Here is a 16,898-nt window from a genome sequence, read left to right on the forward strand (position 1 = left end):
TCAAGAAGCGGAGCAAGCTCGACTTCGACTTGTCCAAGAACGTCAACGCCTTGAAGAAGAGCGCCTTCACCAAGAGAACCTCAATGCTCAATTCCAACAAGAGCAAGAACGCCTTCGACATGATCAAGAGCTAGTTCGAGCAAGGGAACAAGAGCGTCTCCGCAATGAACAACAAGCACTTGAAGAACAAGAGCGGCAACGACAAGCACAAGAAGCTCAAGCTAGAAGACAACGCCTTCATGAAGAGGAACAAAGGCAAGCGCGCCAACAGCGCCAAATCATCAATGTTGTTCATCCTCAATGCCCTCAAGGTCAAGATAATCGCCGCCATCATGATGATCGTCCTTATGCTAGAAGACCTCCTCCAAGGGCAAGAAATGAAGAATCAAGTCATCACCAAGCATCAAGTGAAGAAAGTGTGATGCCTCGACGCCCCCGCAACAATGATGATCAAGATGAAGGTCATGGAAGACCACCTTCTCGTCAACAACATAGCAACAACAATAGAGATGCTCAAGGTCCACAACATCCACCTCAACAACGTCAAGACCTTGGTGAAGAAAGACCACCTCCTAGACGCAATGACCGCAATGAAGAGGAAATCTTTGGGAAGCTCAATTCCACCATGCCTAAGTTCCATGGAGAAGAAGACCCCGATGCATACTTATCTTGGGTTCTCAAGGTTGACAAGATTTTCCGCATACACAACTTCTCCGACGCAAAGAAAGTGGCCATGGCATCACTTGAGTTTGAAGGATATGCAAATGTTTGGTGGGAAGAAGTGAACAAGAAGCGTGACAAGGAAGATCTAGAGCCCATTGACACATGGGAAGAGATGCAAGAAGTCATGCACAAGCGCTTTGTGCCCAACCACCATAAACGCGACCTCTTCAACAAGCTTACTCAACTCAAGCAAAGCTTCAAGTCCGTTGAGGAATACTACAAGGAGATGCACATGACCATGATGAGTGCCAATGTGGATGAGTGAGAAGAGCAAACAATGGCAAGATTCTTGAATGGATTGAACATTCCCGTCAAGAGGATAGTGGAGTTCTTGCCTTACACCAACATGGTTGAGTTGCTTCATCAAGCTACACGAGCCGAGCGCCAAGTGCGAGAAGACATAGCAAGTGCAAAAACAAAGTCCTTCTTCGCCGCGCGAAATGCAACAAACACCTCCTCAAGCATCAAGAACACAAGTGCTATTGCTCCAAAGGATCCTCCCAAGCAAACGAAGAGTGCCTTCAAGACAACAAGCTTCAAGCCGGATCAATCAACTATGTCCTCCAAAGCTTCCACGAGATCTAGTAACATCACTTGCTTCAAGTGTGGAGCTCAAGGACATAAATCCTTTGAATGCAAGAACACAAGAGTTATGATAACTCGAGATGATGGAGATGTGGAGTACTTGAGTGAAGGAGAATATGAAGCCTTGGTACAAGTCGCAACCAATCATGAATATGATGACTTGGAAGACCAAGAGCAAGTCCTATGTGTGCATGATGCAAGCCCATCTCTTGTGGTGACCAAAGTGTTGACAACCCATGCACTACCCAATGAAGATCAAAGGTGCAACATCTTCCAAACAAGAGCCGGAATCAATGGCAAGTCAATAAAGGTTATCATCGATGGAGGGAGTTGCCACAATCTTGCAAGCATCGAACTATGCTCCAAGCTCAACCTCACACTCCGGAAACACCCCCATCCTTACCATGTGCAATGGCTAAGTGACAATGGAAACGTCAAGATACAGCATACCGTCTCCGTATCCTTCAAGATTGGCGCCTATGAAGACACCGTTGATTGTGATGTAGTGCCCATGACAGTGTGCCACATGCTACTTGGTTGCCCTTGGCAATATGACAAAAGAGCAAGCCATTATGGCTACACAAATGCCTATAGCTTCAAGGTCGGCGACAAGACATTCATCCTACGCCCAATGACTCCTAGCCAAGTAATTGCGGACAATGCAAAGGCTTTAGCGAGGGCTAAGGAAGCTACCATCACTAGTGAGATGAGTGGTGAGAGAGTGACCCACCACAAACAAAGTGAGCGCCACAAGCCATATATGAGTGAGATGAAGAGTGTCCTCATAGCTACAAAGTGTGAGATGAGAGAAGTGCACCACAACCCATCCACCATATTGCACTATGTGCTCATTTGCAAGGGGCCATCCTCGGAGACTAACAACTTAACAACACTTCCTTCGTCTTTGTTGTCTCTTTTGAAGGAATTCCAAGATGTCTTCCCCGACGAGCTTCCTCATGGACTACCACCGCTTCGAGGGATTGAGCACCGCATCGACCTCATACCCGGCGCTCCTCTACCAAACCACGCCGCCTACCGCACCAACCCCGAAGACACAAAGGAGATTCAACGCCAAATACAAGACCTCCTCGAAAAAGGGTATGTTCGTGAAAGCTTAAGCCCTTGTGCGGTTCCCGTGATTCTTGTTCCTAAACCGGATGAGACGCAACGAATGTGTATGGATTGTCGCCCCATCAATGCCATTATCGTTCGATACCGCCATCCCATTCCACGTTTAGATGACATGCTTGATGAATTGAGTGGTGCCACGATTTTCTCTAAGATTGATTTGCGTAGTGGCTACCACCAAATTCGCATGGCAATAGGTGATGAATGGAAGATGGCATTCAAGACCAAACTTGGTCTCTATGAATGGCTTGTCATGCCATTTGGTCTTTCAAATGCTCCATCTACTTTCATGCGTCTCATGAATCACATCTTGTGACCACTCATTGGCAAGAGTGTGGTTGTCTATTTTGATGATATTCTCATTTATAGCAAAAATCTCGAGGACCATGTGCAACATGTGAGAGAAGTCTTATGCATCTTGCGTCATGAGAAGCTTTATGCAAATCTTCCAAAGTGCACCTTTGCACAAAACAAGTTGGTTTTTCTTGGATTTGTGGTTTCCGCTAATGGTATTGAAGTTGATTCTTCCAAGGTTGAGGCCATCCACAATTGGCCCACTCCTACAAATGTTGGTCAAGTTCGAAGTTTTCATGGACTTGCCGGTTTCTACCGCCGCTTTGTGAAAGATTTTAGCGCCATTGCTTGCCCTTTGAATGAGCTTACGAAAAAGAATGTTCCGTTTGTTTGGGGCAAGGCACAACAAAAAGCTTTTGATGAGTTGAAGAAGAGACTTACCGAGGCTCCACTCCTTGTTCTTCCGAACTTTTCCAAAACTTTTGAGATTGAATGTGATGCGAGTAGACTCGGTATTGGTGGAGTTCTTATGCAAGATGGAAAACCCGTGGCATACTATAGCGAGAAGTTGGATGGCGCACGCCTCAACTATCCTATATATGACAAGGAACTTTATGCTTTGGTTCGTGTTCTTGAAGTTTGGCAACACTATCTTTGGCCAAAAGAGTTTGTTATCCACTCCGACCATGAGTCTTTGAAATATTTGAAAAGTCAACACAATTTGAACAAACATCATGCAAAATGGGTTGAGTTCATTGAGTCCTTTCCATATGTAATCAAATACAAGAAGGGCAAGGACAATGTTGTTGCGGATGCTCTTTCCCGCAAGCTCACCCTATTACTCACTCGTTTGAATATCCATGTTTTGGGTCTTGATGAAATCAAAGATTTATATGCATCCGATACTTTCTTTGGCCCAATCTTTGCAAAGTGTTCTAGTGAGAAGGGCATCGATGATTTCTATTTGCACCAAGGATTCTTGTTCAAGGGCAACAAACTTTGTATTCCCATGTCTTCGCTTCGCCTTTTGCTCTTACAAGAATCGCATGGTGGTGGTCTTATGGGACACTTTGGACGAGAGAAGACATATGCCATGATCTCCACTCACTATTATTGGCCAAGAATGTACCGCGACGTGGAGCGCCTTTGCCGACGGTGTACAACATGCTTACAAGCTAAGTCAACTTCCAACCCCTATGGTCTTTATACACCATTGCCTATTCCTCATGCTCCTTGGTCCGATATAAGTATGGATTTCGTGCTAGGCTTGCCTAGAACCAAATATGGTCATGATTCAATTTTTGTAGTGGTTGATCGATTCTCTAAAATGGCTCATTTCATACCATGCTCCCGAACGGATGATGCTTCACACATTGCCTCCTTGTTTTTTAGGGAAATTGTGAGACTCCACGGTGTACCAAGAAGCATTGTGTCGGATCGAGATGTCAAGTTCATGAGTTGCCTTTGGAAGACACTAATGGCCAAGTTCAACGTCAAGCTTTTGTTCTCGTCATCCTCACACCCACAAACCGATGGGCAAACTGAAGTGGTGAACCGAAGCCTCTCCACACTACTCCGCATCCTTGTCAAGAAGAATTTGAAGTCATGGGAAGATTGCATTCCGCATGCGGAGTTTGCCTACAACCGCGCAAAGCACTCTACAACAATGAGAAGCCCATTCATGGTTGTCTACGGGTTTGAACCACCTACGGCGATTGACCTCCTTCCTCTTCCGCTACACGAGCAAGTAAACATGAACATCGACAAGCGAGCACAATACATGAAGAAGCTACATGAAGATACAAGGGCAACAATCGAGCAACAAGTTCTTCGCCAAGCAACATGCCTCAACATGATGAAAAAGGCACGGATCTTCAATGAAGGCGACCTAGTATGGTTACATCTTCGCAAGGACCGTTTCCCTCAAGAAAGAAACTCCAAGCTCAAGCCCCGAGGCGATGGTCCCTTCAAGGTCCTCAAGCGCATCAACGACAACGCTTACATCATCGACATACCAACATCCAAGTACTTGGTGAGCAACACATTCAATGTGTCTGACCTCTCACCCTATCATGGCAATGAGGAGAACATCGAGTCGAGGACGACTCTTTCCCAAGGGGGGGAGATGATACGGGGTGGCCTTCGGACACCACCGCCTCAAGACCGACAAGCCCTCCTCGTGGTCCAATGACACGAGCTCGAGCCCAAGCCCTACACCAAGAGGTGAATTCGCTCCTCTCCACGTATGCTTTTGATACCCCTTTGGATGGCTTGCTACTTCATGCAAATACCCTATGTTCAATCAGGTACATCGACCAAGACGCGAGCCATGGAGACCAAGCCAATGGAGAGAGAGCTGGAAATGATGAAGATGGAGCTACAGCGCCCAGGCCGGAACTTCCGCCCCCCAGGACCGGAACTTCCGGCCAGATGCCCTCAAGATGCCTTCCAGCGCCCAGGAAAAAGGATCCAGCCGGAACTTCCGCCCCAGAGGACCGGAACTTCCGACCAAGTTCCGCCCAAGTTCCGAAAGTACGCAAAAACTATACTGGATGTTACTGCGGGACAATGGTGGAATTCCGGAACAAGGCCGGAACTTCCGCCCCGACCGGAACCTCCGCCCCACAAGACCGGAACTTCCGCCCCTGACCGGAACTTCCGCCCAAGATGACCGGAACTTCCGCCCCATCGAACTTTAGCACAACAACACTTTTTAGCGTGTAACTTATCCCTTCGTCCCCACCTATAAATAGCCTTGTTGGCTCAGATCTGAGATTAGACTTGATGTGAAGAGAAAACCTGAGCTATGCTCCTTCCCGCGGGAAACCCTTCTAGATCTACGAATCTACGAAGTTATCTACTCTTCTAGGCGGTTGATCTCTTCCATTCTAGGAATTCTAGTGTTTTGGATCTTTTGCTTTTGCAATTCTAACTATTTGCACTCTTTTCCTCTTTGGAACTCTATCGATTGCTATTGCCAATCTTTTGTGAGGGATTCTACTCCTTGTGGGTCTTTTTGTTGCAATTCCATTGGGTTGGTGTATCGGGCCAACGAAGAACAACCGGTTGTGTGTGTGTGTTGCGTTTGTATCTTCGATCCACCCCGCCATCCACCCACGTTCTTCGTGTTCATCCACCTCCCCCGCGAATCCCATCCAAATCCGTGAAGATCGGGCACATCCTAGGACTTAGTCCTTATCATCGATTGCTTCTGCAGTTCCTACAACGTATTAATCTATATAAATGTAGCTTGAATGAACTAATCTCTATCTTGCAAAATCCTTGTAATAATCCTACTATTAATTTTAATCAAGATGTTTTGGATCCTATAAGGAAGATCATACTCCCTCCGTTCCTTTCTATAGTGCCTATAGATTTTTGGCATTTGTTTCAGAATATAAGGTTGTAGCTTAGCTTTTTTTTCAATTACCCCCTCTCCGTTCAGCTCCGAAATCGTTCAGCTCCCAAAATTGTTATGGTAAGTTAGGAAGATATGGATTTCCCAAATTTTACGTTGATCTCAAATCGTTTAGCCAGGGGTCTTGTGTAAAAAAATACTCTTGCGCTAATTTCCGTGCCAAAAAACAATAGGCACTATATTATGGAACAGAGGGAGTATTTTTTAAGATAGCAAGATACAATACAGAAGCTAAAGATTGCACCTATGCTTGGGGATATATGGGAACAAAAAATCCAAGTAACTATAGGTAAACTTATATGCCATGTAATTGTTGCGGTCAGAAACCCACCGGCGAGCAGCGACGGGCAACACAGTAGAGCCGGGAGGCTCCCAGGACTGCGGCTGGCCCTGGTCCCTCCGAGCGACGGCCCGCAAAGACTCGGCACACACGTCCGATGCCGGTGCAGGGCGTGCCACCTGACCTATACCTGGTCGTGAAGGTGATGGATGTGCCTCGCTTAGTTTCCTGCATGGCATACACGTAAACATTAAATACGAGCCTCGATCGGCTCTCAGTTGTCTCCGTGAATCGGCTCAAAGAGCCGATCCACCCATGATCCGTACGGGGTGTACGAATATATGGTGGTCCTGCTTGATCAAAATAAAGCTAAAACGACCTACTACTATTTAGGGTTTTCACCACATAATCGGAACATCCTACTCGTGATTGAGCCTGGCGGCCACGCACGGTGATCGTAAGCCGTCCCTAGACAAGGCCTAAAAACCAACACAAGGTTGATCCCCGGAACATCCTGTCAAGGGCTAGCAAACTACACCCTACGCGCCACTGGATTCTTCAACCCGTTTGTAAGGCCTAACTATGCAGATATCAAACTAATCCTTGGAGAACAAGGAGCAATCGTGACGGATCGGATCTACTAAATAATGATCAAGCGGGGTGCCACCCTTACACCTAAGATAGGCGTAAGGGCGGCTAGACATCTCAGAGTTGCACGACGATAGCATATGATACGATGAACAATGCTAACCCTAACACGTCTAAGATAACTACGTTGCTCGCCATCAAAAAGGCTTCGATGACGAGCAACGCATGAACAAGCGAATAACGTAGTATCGCCTAGATCGCAAGATGCGATCGAGGCAGCATGATGCTTACAAGGAAGAAACCCTCGAGACAAGGGAGTTGGCGAGGCGCCTAGATTGATTTGTGGTGAACGTGATTGTTGTTTATTTCATAAACCCTAGATACATATTTATAGTCTGTAGACTTTCTAACGTGGGAATAATCCCAACCGGGCACGGGCCAAACTCTAACTAACCGACACGTATCCTATCATATTTACAGATACAAGGGCAAACTAGCCCAAACTTTGCATATAAGGCCGATTCATGTATTTCTTCCATGTATATCCTTCAAGCCCATCTTGATCGCGGCCCACCTCTGATTCGGTCAAATTCTGGTGATAACACATGCCCCCCTGGTTTTGGAATTGATAATTCCAAAATAACTCTGCTTTTTCTTCGTCGGGTCATGTCGTGGCAGAACCGTCGCAGTATCCTTCATCATGATGCCTTGCCTCTTCCACTTCCGCGTGCCCTGGCAATTTTTTTTTTCGTTGGGCACCACTTCCTCGGAAACTGCTATGGCATTGAATTTCCACTATATCCCCTTTTATTTAACCGCTCCAAACAGTTTGCTTCTTCATCCCCTTCGCATTAGCACTCCAAAAGCCCTCCTGCGCCACCATGTCTTCTTCCTCCTCTACCTCATCGGATGTTTTCACCCAATCCTCCTCCTCCCGCGAGCCGACGCCGGAGTGGAACCCGGAGGAGGCCCATGCGGCCAACATCCGCCGCGCCATCGAAGCCGGGGAGGAATCCAGTCACGATTTCTCCGTCTCGGTCCGAGGACGACAAGTCCTCGACCGACGGGGAAAGTGACCTCCGCTTCCTCGCCGACGGGGAAACGGAGGAGGAGAGCGATGACGATCGCTTCTCCTGTGATGACTTCACCTCCCCCGAGGAGGAGGAGGAGGAGAAGGAGGAGGAGGACGACGACACCTCCTCCGACGAACCGCCGGCCAAGCGCTTCTGCCCCTGGCCGGGGAACCTCAGCGACTTCGACAGCGACGATGACGACGCTGACGAGGAGGACGAGGACAACGAGGGCCCGGCCAGCGGCCGCTGCAGCTAGCCGACGACGAGCTCCGCCGGGAGTAGCGCCGACAGCCGGCGACGACGGCGACGACGAGGGCAGCGACGGCCCGTAGATAGGACCCTTAGCATAGGATCAGCAGTAGTAGATGGGGCAATGTACCCCCTAGTATTTCCTTTTGAGAGCAATCAGCTCTTTATGTAAGAAATCCTATTTATCAATGAAGAATTTCCCCCAGTTTGATTTTGCCGATTTCCTTTAAGCTAATTTAGACGATTCCCCCTCATACTGACTTTGCCGATTGTTTACTTAGCCAATGCTCAATGAGCCGATAGCAATGCATCGGTTCTTCACAATCCATCCTTCAACTCTTCAACTGATGACTTTGAGATCTGGTGGATAATGTGGAAGACCCTTGCCTTCAAAAGAGCCCTTAAATTCCTCTCACCAGCTCCAGTGATCCTCTTCTGCGCGAACTCCCATTTTTGAAGAAGGTTGCGACGAAGGACCAGCTGATGACACCCCAATCGGCTTCTAAAACAGAGCATCTACCAGGCCAGCTGCCCCCCGAGCCTCAGTCAAGGCGAGAATAGCGGTGAGGATGCACAGATCAGACAAAGGGCTCTGAACTCAGGTAATTTTTGAGACAGCCACCATGCCAAGCCAGCCAAACTTGCCCCCATCGATCGCCTCTTCTTCCGTTGAAAGCCGATATTGTAGACGAAACACCAACGGCTTAATGCACAAAAGGCTGCCTTGCATGCCAAAACTGATGCTTCTGACAGTACTGCTGAACTGGCGTAAAGGGTTGGAAATCCTCGAAGAGAAAGTTCGGGCACCAAAATCAGCTCATTGCAGCTGAAGAAGCTCTCATTGTTCACTCCCTCAAGGAAGCAGAAGGCCTCAAAGCTGAACGGAAGACCGACTTGGTGAAAATCCGCGTCTTGAACACGCAGCGGGTAGATCCTGTGTAATTGTACTAGAGTCGATGGTTGTGCATCGGCTTTGTTTCTTAGCTCTAAAGTCGATGTCCGTGCATCGGCTGTATACCATGAATTTTTTTTTACTGGCCGATTTTTCTATCGGCCCCCAATATTTCACTGCACACATGTTCATCTGCACATGTTCATCTGATTAGGTGCCCCCCGAGCCGAATCTGTCGTGTAACTCGCGGATATCGGCTCGTAGTTAGCCAAGGCACTGTATTTGAACGTCGGCTCCGGTAGGACCAATGTTGATTTTTAGCTCATCAGCCGACGTAAAACCGCTGCCCATTAGATCGACGTTGAACACAGGCAGAATGTGTGGTGAGGATAATTTTGGCCGATTGCTGGAATCGGCCTCCACGTTAATTGAATCGCTCATGAAGGTTTTTTGCCATGTTTCTCCATAGATCTTTGGGGCCGATCCCAAGGATCGGCCTTGCCACGTTTGTCCATAGGTTTGTTCTTGCTAGACGGTCAGGCCGGTGGATAAGACCAGCCTAACCCCGTCCTTCGTCACGTCGATGCGCTCGCAGTCATCCAAATTGATGCCTGAGAGTGGCTCTTGGCCTGCTGTCTCCCAAGCGTTCATGCCGCCCGTTGAAACCTCGGCCGAGTCATCCGCATGGACGACCTCTACCTCATCTCCATCCCACCGTATTACGCATTGGTGCATCGTGGATGGAATGCAACAGCTTGGCATGGATCCAATCTCTTCCTAGCAGACAAAGATAGGTGCTCTTGCTATCGACAATAAAGAACGTCGTAGGGATGGTTTTCCTTCCTACGGCCGATCCACGTTCGTAACACCTTGTGCGTCGACGCTTGGCCGTTGAAATCGCTCAATGTCACGTTGGTCTTGATCGATCCGAGCTAGAGCGTCCCAACCGACGTAGCATTGAGTATGGCATAATGTTGGATCGCCGCTCCGTGTCCACCAAGCATCTTGTTGACAGAGCTGTCCATTGATATAACCTCGCAAGTACAGTGGCCTTCGCATGTCCGTAGCTTCTTTCTCGTGGCTTCTCAAAGATAACCGGCCGTGGGCCGCAATCAAGTTGTGCCATAGGTGCTTCGTCTACTCCCGGAGCACTAAACTCCGTCGAAGGATGAACACCATGTTTGTACCAGCCGATGTCTCATCATCGGCTTTCCTTTGCTTGGGGCGCCACTCCATCTTTTGTGGCCGACCTTCTTCGTCCAGTGGTTCGCTGAATTTTCGCGGCCGCATCAGGCCGCGCCTTCCTTAGCGTGTACAGGTATAACCTTTCGGCTTCCTCCAAGCCACGCAAGCCGCCGAACCCTACGCTTTTGGGAACGGCCGAGTCCATCGTGGCACCACCTTGGCCGGTGGTACCTGTCCTCTTCCTCTTCGTAGTCCTCTTCTAACTCCTCGAGGTCTTCTTCCCGAGAGGACTCAGTTTGCTTGTTCCTAGATGGGAGAGGCCCGAGACGTTTGAACACTGACACGTCTGTTGCACCCTTCCTCTTCTGTCTACATTCTGGCGCTGCCGATTGTAGGCAATCGGCTCATTCCCGAATCCCAGCAAGTGTTTGAAGAAAGGGCAGTCCCGAAGGCTCCGTCCACGTCGTCCCGTTCTCTCGACTTCTCCTTGGCGTAGCGCTCATATCCCTCCTCGTCGCGATCATGCCGACGATGTCTCCCGGCGTCCCTAGCCGCACGATCTCTTTCATCATCGTCGTTGGGTCGTCGGCGTTGGTCATATTGACTCACATACTTGTTGAGGAGGTGATCGGAGAGAGGTCGCCGATATCTCACATTCCTCACTTCTCCCTCTCGTGATGTAGCGCTTGCCATCGTGACGGAGCCGATCACGTGGAACGGCTTCCTCTCGTGTCCTTGCTACGAGAGCAGCTGCCCTCGTCTCCGTCCTTACCAGAGTGGTGTCCAGGTCCTACCATGTTTATACTGAACGAGAATCCTGGCTGGCACCCTCCAGGGTAAGTGCACTCCACCATGTTAACGGCGGGGAAGGGGTGTGTGTCGACTTTCATGGCGTACTGGTTAAAGATTAGCCGCCCTTGCTCTATCGCCATTTGATTCTGCTGACGCCACACCCTGCAGTCGTTGGTGGTATGGGAGAACGAGTTATGCCATTTGCAGTATGGCTTTCCGTTCAGCTCCTGTACCGTGGGGATTTTGAGGCCTTCGGGTAACTTCAGCTGCTTCTCCTTAAGTAAGAGGTCAAAAATTTGCTCAGCTTTAGTTACGTCAAAATCAAACCCTCCGGGCGGACTCGGTGGCTTAACCCATTTGCAGGACACGGGGTTGCCCCCGAGTCCATTCAGCCACCGCTACCTCTTGATCTCCCGCGGACCCTTCATCTTCATCCGCTTCAACCAAGACTACCGCACGCTTGAATTTGTCTTGGTACAAGTCCGGGTGGCGCTCGTTCATATAACGTCGCTTCGAACCATGTGCGCTAGTGAAGGGTAGTCCGCTTGGGAGGCCATATCCTTGATTGGTGATGTAAGGCCCACCACCGCCAACTCGACCGCTTCTTTTCGACTCACTCGAGCCGAATAACATCGGTTCCTAGCCAGCTCCAAGCGCCGGATGTATTCTCGCCACGGTTTCTCCACGCTTCGACGTACTTGTGCTAGATCGGCAATGCCGTACTCGAAGCCTCCGAGTGATACCGCATGTGCAACCGTTCTTCCAACCGCTTCCAAATCCGGATCGAGTCCGGTGGCAACGAGGTGTACCACCCGAAAGCCGATCCCGTGAGGGACTCGTGCGAAGAACCTCACGCGTAGTGGATCCGATGCCGAGATCGTGCCCACCTGTGCCAAATATCGGCTCACATGCTCGATGGAGCCGGAACCATCCGATCCATTAAATTTGGAGAAATCAGGGAGCCGATATTTGGGTGGTAGCGGGATCAACTCGTACTCGTTGGGGTACGGCTTGGAATAGCCGATTGTCCTCCTTTTCGGCACCATGCCGAACCGGTCTCTCGAGATTGTACCGATTTGATCCGCGGTGCCGGCCGCAGAGTCGAACTCTGAAGATTCGCCGGAGTGGCATACTTGGCCAGCCATGCTTGCTTTTCCAGCTCTGAGCCAACTGCAGGAGCTGAGCTCTGGAGGTTTGTCGGAGTGGCATACTTAGCTAGCCATGTCTGCTTCTCAAGATCTATTCCCGAAGCTCCTCCTGTTGTTCCGTAGTCCCCGTCGCTGCGGCCTGGTTTGTGAGTGCCCAGCTATCGCAGTCCGGGCACGTATGTGCACGTGTATCCGTGAGGGATCTCCTTAGGCGCCTCATGCAAGAACCGGTAGTCACTAGGGTCACCACCGATCTTGTAGACGACGTATGCCGGTGAATTCGGCACTTCCGGTGCTGCCAACGTGAATGACAACGGTGGACGGGACTCGGAGTGGCATCTCTCCTTGGTAAGTCCCGAGAGCTGGTCCCGACGGAGAGTACCGATGCCTCATGATTTCCTCGGATCACCCGAAGAGCGACGCGCTCCAAAGTGTTCACCAGTGCTCTCGAATGGCGGTGTAGCGAATGAGCTACCATGAAGTTAACCTCCCGACGCAGGGACCCGGTGCGTTCTTCTCGACGGGCGGACAGGTCCACTCCATCGAGCGCGCTCAGTGAGAACCCTTTCCACCCGATGCCATGTGAGCGGGTTCCGTGAAAAGAGCCGATGAGGTCGGCTTCGAGGATTGCTTTGACCTCATCATACTTCTTCTTGAGCTCCTCGGCCGCATCCTCGTACGTGATCGGAGTGCCGTCCGCCATCTCGTATGTAGATGGCGATGCGGTTGATGTCGAAGATTGTCCCACCGGGCGTGCCGAATGTGTTGCGGTCGAAACCCACCGGCGAGCAAGGACGGGCAACACAAGAGAGCCGGGAGGCTCCCGTGACTCGCGGCCGGCCCTGGTCCCTCCGAGCGACGGCCCGCAAAGACTCGGCACGCACGTCCGATGCCGGTGCAGGGCGTGCCACCCGACCTATACCCGGTCGTGGAAGGTGATGGATGTGCCTCGCTTAGTTTCCTGCATGGCATACACGTAAACATTAAATACGAGTCTCGATCGGCTCTCAGGTTGTCCTGTGAATCGGCTCAAAGAGCCGATCCACCCATGATCCGTACGGGGTGTACGAATATATGGTGGTCCGGCTTGATCAAAATAAAGCTAAAACGACCTACTACGATTTAGGGTTTTCACCATATAATCGGAACATCCTACTCGTGATTGAGCCTGGCGGCCACGCACGGTGATCGTAAGCCGTCCCTAGACAAGGCCTAAAAACCAACACAAGGTTGATCCCCGGAACATCCCGTCTAGGGCTAGCAAACTACACCCTACGCGCCACCGGATCCTTCAACCCGTTTGTAAGGCCTAACTATGCAGATATCAAACTAATCCTTGGAGAACAAGGAGCAATCGTGACGGATCGGATCTACTAAATAATGATCAAGTGGGTGCCGCCCTTACACCTAAGATAGGCGTAAGGGCGGCTAGACGTCTCGTAGTTGCACGACGATAGCATATGATACGATGAACAATGCTAACCCTAACACGTCTAAGATAACTACGTTGCTCGCCATCAAAAAGGCTTCAAGTACGAGCAACGCATGAACAACGAATAAACGTGTACTGCCTAGATCGCAAGATGCGATCTAGGCAGCATGATGCTTACCCGGAAGAAACCTTCGAGACAAGGGAGTTGGCGATGCGCCTAGATTGATTTGTGGTGAACGTGATTGTTGTTTATTTCATAAACCCTAGATACATATTTATAGTCCGTAGACTTTCTAACGTGGGAATAATCCCAACCGGGCACGGGCCAAACTCTAACTAACCGACACGTATCCTATCATATTTACAGATACAAGGGCAAACTAGCCCAAACTTTGCATATAAAGCCGATTCATGTATTTCTTCCATGTATATCCTTCAAGCCCATCTTGATCGCGGCCCACCTCTGATTCGGTCAAATTCTGGTGATAGTTGATCTATGAGCTAGTGTTTCATTTATTCCTTAAAATTTATGTGATGTTTTGGATATTGGTAACATGTCTCCATTTAATGATAATTTATGACTTGCCGATTCTTCTACAGTACCAAACATGCTTTAGGAAATGTTGATAGTATAGCTATTGAGTTACATATGATATTCCTACATGAGGATTGTTATGCAATACACATGGAGAGCAAGCAATTATCTCGGTCCTGTAATTCTTGGTAAACTTTTTCTGAGAACTTCGGGAGCGGTAATTCATGATAAGGAAGGTAATGTGAAGTTTCAATTCCCTCACAAGGAATGTATGGGGCATTTCTCAAGGAAGACAGAGGCCGCAATCAAGATCAAAAACTGGCATCATAATAAATACCCCTCCTAAAACAAGGTATCAATCCTAGCTATATGTCAATAAAGAAAGCGCTTCCGAGAGGCAGCCCATTTATATTTTATTCTTGCTTTTTGTTTGGAGTTCTTATTGTATTTAGAAAGTTCAATTGTTTCTCTATCTTTTTTGAAATAAAGTGACTAGTTTTACACATTTGGATTGGATTGATTATCGAAACTATCTGGAAGCTCGTAAAATCACAAAAAAGATCAGATTTTTCTGAGGTTTTCAAATCGTCTGTGAAAACAATATTTGCTGCTTGAGTTTTTCAAAATAGATTTTTTGTTATTATTGTTGTTGCAAGAGTAGCACTTTTGATACTTAATATTATTCGCTATGGGGCTTACATTATTTTCTGGATGTTAACCACTTCAAAAACGTCTATGGACATTTGGAACCAAGTTTTCTGGAGGCTTTGGCAGTATCTAGGATTTTTATTTCCAACACTAATGTCTCCGCGCAAAAAAAAACGAGCTTCTTCTTGTGAATTTTTTTACATCACAAATGAAGGAACACCAAACTAAGAATCATCCAAGAATAGGTGAAATCTCACCATAACTTGGCTGAGTACATAGGAATACAGTGTCAGTGCCTATATCTCATACTAGACCATTGCTGTTTTGGCTGGCCGGCCTGACTTGCTGATTCGAAGTTTTAATTGGTTGTACTTTTGGTTCCCACACGGCAAATACATCACAGTTTACACCGTACGTGGAACACAATCAGAAGGAACGAAATACGTACATCTATGATTTGTAACGTAAAGGCAAGGGCAGTCTAGTTGTGTCGCCTGCAGTTGGCTCTGATCTCGCCGGGCTGGTTCTGCGCGCTCATCCTGAGCATGGAGCTGACGAACGCCTGGAAGAACTTGCCCTGCGACGCGGCGTAGAGCGCCACCATCCGCCGCGTCTTGGGGTGCGTCAGCAGCGCCTCGTCCGACGCCAGCAGCCCGCGCCCGGTCTGCAGCATCTTGAAGTAGGCGTTGTCGAACGCCGCCGACGTCGGGTCCATCCACGCCCCGGCGCCCTTCGCCGTGTTGTTCGCCGGGCACGCCCTCCGCAGCGCCGCCGCGAACGACGGCCGCAGCGCCGGGTCCGCCACGCCAGCGCCGCCGCCGCCGCCCGGGAAGCCGCGGATGCGGGTCTCGAAGGAGGAGCAGTGCGCGAACCCCAGCGTGTGCCCGCCCGAGAGCACGACCAGGTCCTTGGCCGACAGCCCCACCGCGTGGAACGCCTGCTTCAGCTGATCGAAGGTCGACCCCGGGCCGGGAAGCGACGAGGTGGTGTCGCTGGCGAGCGACACCCGGCCGTCGCCGCGGCCGAGAGGGACCGCCCAGGACGGCCCGCCGGAGAGCGCCACGGCGTCCCGCGCGGCGAGGGCTAGGATGTCCGCGCAAGACACGACTCCCGGGCAGAGGGCCTCCACGGCCGCCTTGGCGTTGTCGACGACGAAGAAGGCGTGGAGGGACGCGTTCGGCGGCCCGTCCTTCTCCGCCGTGTTGTTGGACGTGGAGTCCAGGAGCACGGAGCCGTCGCAGCCCCTGACGAAGCAGTCGTGGAAGTGGAGGCGGAGCAGGCCGGCGGGGACGGTGCGGTCCTTGGCAATGGCCTGCTTCACCGCCGCGGTCACGGCCGCCTCCGCCTTCGGGCAGCTCTGGCGGTAGTGGTCAAGGCTCAGGGCGTCGCCGCCGGTCAGGCTCATGAGCACTATTGCCAGTCCACGCACCGCCCAGCAGGACCAGCGGCTGCGGCGCCGACCAGAATGCGGCTGCGGCGCCATTAACTCTGCTACTCGACCACCTCCTGTCCTACAGCATGTGTCTAGAACAGAGAGTGACCAGCTCGCGCGCTATGGCTTTTATTCAGGCAATCTCTGAATGAATGCATGCATGTCGACAAGCTAGTGCTGTATGACAAGTGGGAGTATATACATGGATCATGATGCATCTACACATGGATCGGTCTCCTCCTTCCGGCCCTGCACATATGTACAAAAAAAATTCCTCCAAGTGCGTGTCTAGCTGGTTATGCCAACATAAGTGTACGGTGCAGGAAATTATTCGGCATCGGTTACCCAAAAAGGGAAAGCTGATTGTGAACATGAAAACATGCGGATGACAATTATTCAGTTAAATTCAACATCGTTTATACCATGTGACCAACTTACTGCTCCCTCCATTCCATAAAGGAAGTTTTAGGTTTGTATAAATTTAAATAAAAAAAAT

General features: G+C 49.9%; 1 protein-coding gene across 1 annotated transcript; it reads right to left on the minus strand.

Moving 5' to 3' along the window:
• Positions 1-15,451: 15,451 nt before the first annotated feature.
• LOC124663926 (peroxidase 64-like) lies at positions 15,452-16,453 on the minus strand. Its single transcript, XM_047201556.1, has one exon. The coding sequence runs from the start codon at positions 16,451-16,453 to the stop codon at positions 15,452-15,454; it is 1,002 nt and encodes a 333-aa protein (XP_047057512.1).
• Positions 16,454-16,898: the final 445 nt, after the last annotated feature.

The sequence above is a fragment of the Lolium rigidum genome, chromosome 6, assembly GCF_022539505.1.
Source record: "Lolium rigidum isolate FL_2022 chromosome 6, APGP_CSIRO_Lrig_0.1, whole genome shotgun sequence".
NCBI lineage: Eukaryota > Viridiplantae > Streptophyta > Magnoliopsida > Poales > Poaceae > Lolium > Lolium rigidum.